This window comes from Physeter macrocephalus, unplaced genomic scaffold, assembly GCF_002837175.3.
Source record: "Physeter macrocephalus isolate SW-GA unplaced genomic scaffold, ASM283717v5 random_877, whole genome shotgun sequence".
In the NCBI taxonomy this organism is placed as follows: Eukaryota; Metazoa; Chordata; class Mammalia; order Artiodactyla; family Physeteridae; genus Physeter; species Physeter macrocephalus.
Genome location: NW_021146163.1, coordinates 22,369 through 25,093, shown reverse-complemented (window position 1 = coordinate 25,093; position 2,725 = coordinate 22,369). Strand labels below are relative to the sequence as shown.

The 2,725-nt window shown below is 47.4% G+C and overlaps 1 protein-coding gene across 1 annotated transcript in view; it reads right to left on the bottom strand.

Moving 5' to 3' along the window:
• The window catches only part of LOC112062814 (phenylalanine--tRNA ligase beta subunit-like), a gene marked incomplete at its 3' end in the record, with an annotated part of 5,454 nt that extends 2,979 nt beyond the window's left edge, over nucleotides 1-2,475 (bottom strand). The window contains exons 1-2 of the mRNA XM_028486376.1: nucleotides 2,245-2,475; nucleotides 1,226-1,369 (exon numbers count right to left, since the gene is read on the bottom strand). Of these exons, the coding sequence (XP_028342177.1) occupies nucleotides 1,226-1,369; nucleotides 2,245-2,397 (297 nt within the window). The remainder of the gene's footprint in view (nucleotides 1-1,225; nucleotides 1,370-2,244) is intronic.
• Nucleotides 2,476-2,725: the final 250 nt, after the last annotated feature.

Below are 2,725 nucleotides of genomic sequence, written 5' to 3'. Positions count from 1 at the left end.
ATATATATATATATATATATATATATATATATATATGGGAGGTATATATATACAAATACCTGTGTCAACAGACCTACTCTTGAAAAAATGCAGTAGGGTACTCCTCCTTCTTCGACGTGTGGTGTTCCCTTCTATCCACTCTTCACGAAGAACAGCATATCCCCGCGTACACAGTTTTTTACGCGTACACGAAAAACATGTTGTTTCCTGAACAAAGTCACCCATTCTGTGTACGCACATGTGTATATCCCGCGCATGACACTTACAGCTGTGTGACAGACGGAGAGATACAACGCACGAAGGGAGATTTGCAAACAGAAACAGGGCTGCATCTGGAAGCTGGTGTATGCAGCAGCTCCGTTTGAATGTAGTCCTCAGCAGCCACTTCTTTCTTCCTTCCGTGCGCATGTTGCGGGAAAAAAAGCACAGAGAAGAATAGGCGGGTGTGTGTTCATAGATACGTAGAAGCCAGCGAGGCAACACAAAGACAGAAAAAGCAAACAACCAGATCGACTGTGTATGTGGCCTAAAAAGCATGTGCTCGAAGCATGCAGGACGTTCCTATCTACCCGCAGACTCACCTGCACATCTCCCTCTCCTTCTTTCTCTATATCTACACATACACAGGACGACGGGCGCATATGTACCACCTGCATTGCCCCTATCTCTCCGTCTACATATGTACACACACAGAGGAGGATAGACGCTTATGTACAAAAGTGACTGCAGACTTGCCTGCTTCTCTCTGCATATATCGAGATGGACTCTACTACGCATGAAAACAGAGAGACAGAGAGAGCGGGAGACACGCTGCTGCGCAGGGAAAGAGACGTACGAAGAATTACTGTGCACGTGGAGGCGACTACAAGTGTTCAGGACACAGTCCACGCACTTGGTTTTATTCTTTTACCTCACCAATTACACGCAGAAATACACGCACGAGCACACGAATTACACACGCACACGGAGAGAAAAATCAGGATTTTCTCAGCAGCGTACCATTTGAAATTACACATTCACACACAGGGAGCACCCGCCTGTATACAGTTACACACACGTATGTGTATATAGAGAGAGATGTGTTCTAATACATACAGAGAGAAGGGGAAATTGCCGCTCACCCACGTGTCCATCATCCACACAGGTGTGTGCCTGCAAAGGGAAACGAAAAGGAAACAGACACGAAACGGGAAAAACAGTGTTCATGTGTCGGGCATCGACTAACTTCAAAGCATTTGATAGGCAACTCTCTCCTTCCTTTGTTGTGAAGAATGCTCTTCAGGACGCCAGGAATGAGAGTCGTTCGCACTTGTTCGAATTCCCGCGCCTTCGCGTTCGCCAAACGCACTGGCGCGGGGCGCAGCTGACACTGAGAGGGAAACAAAAACGACAAACATCAGTAGAAGTAAAGACCAGGACAACAGGCAGCAGAGAGCATACGAAAAAAAGAAGATGAGAGGACCCAGGTAGATCAAGAGAAGAAGAGCTTGTCGACGGAAAAATAGTGGGGGCCCCTTGAAGAGTCCTTTACAGCAAGGGAAAAAGGAGAAAAGGCAAGAGAAACAACTCTAGAAAAGAGAAGAAAAGACATGAAAGGGAGAAAAGGAAGGCGGACGGAAAACCGTGCCACTCAACAAAAGGGTACACAGAAAGAACCGTGTAGCAAAAAAATCAACGAAGGACGGACTAACACAAGAATGTATATATATATATATATACGTATTCGCGCCTGACATCGTCCCCAGGTGAATGTATGAAGATACATATGCCAATGTAAAATCCAGTGTCGCGTATTCCTCCGTGGACAGGCTTACAAATGTGTACAATAAGTGGCCTCGTCTAAATATGTGTACGCACACACACACACAGAGTCCTCCACCGATCCATATCCACAAATACGTATATATATACATATATATATATATATATATATATATATATATTCAAAGAGAGCGGGAAGGATCCATGAATATTTAAATACTACTCTGCGCATATGAATATGCGGTGTCCCCCATGGCAGCGCTAAGGCATCTTTCACCTCAAATCCCTATGTAACACTTAACAGCAACTCACCTGGACGTTGTTGTACACATAACACAAGCACAACACGCAGAAGCAGATCCTCGCCCATTCTGTAGAGTTCTTTATAGCCTTGTCGTGGACGAGTCGCCTGCTGGATCCGTTCGCTTTTCAGGAGCTGCTGTGCCCCTTCCCCCTTGTGCTTACACGCCACTTTCTGTTTACCTGCGTCGGATCGAGAGCCTCAGCAGCCGCAGCAGGCGACTCTCGGCCCAAAAAGGCGGCATTTTCAACAGCAGAGACGAGAGCGAAAGTCAGCGTCTCTGTGTAACCGCAGAGGCAGATGCTATTGCGAAGGCGGTCGGACAGTGCCCGCATCGGCACCACCGAGAGGAAGGGTGAAGGAAAATTGGGAAGTTTGTTGAAGCCGAAGGCAATTGCCACGTCCTCGGCAACGTCGCGCTCGTGCAGGACGTCTGCATTTTTTACAGCAAAACCCCGAGGTAGAAGAAAAGCATCGACACAGGAACAAACACAGACCCCTTTCTGCGTCAAAACACGGTGACGCCTGCGTACGCGTGGGATCAAAACGTAGACGAGCACGCGTGGCGACGTAACAAAACAAAGCAGAGCGCGAGTCATAACAACCTCTGCAGTGGGCGAAAAAACGACGGAGAGAGACAGAGAAGCACGCGTCCGTGAGCGC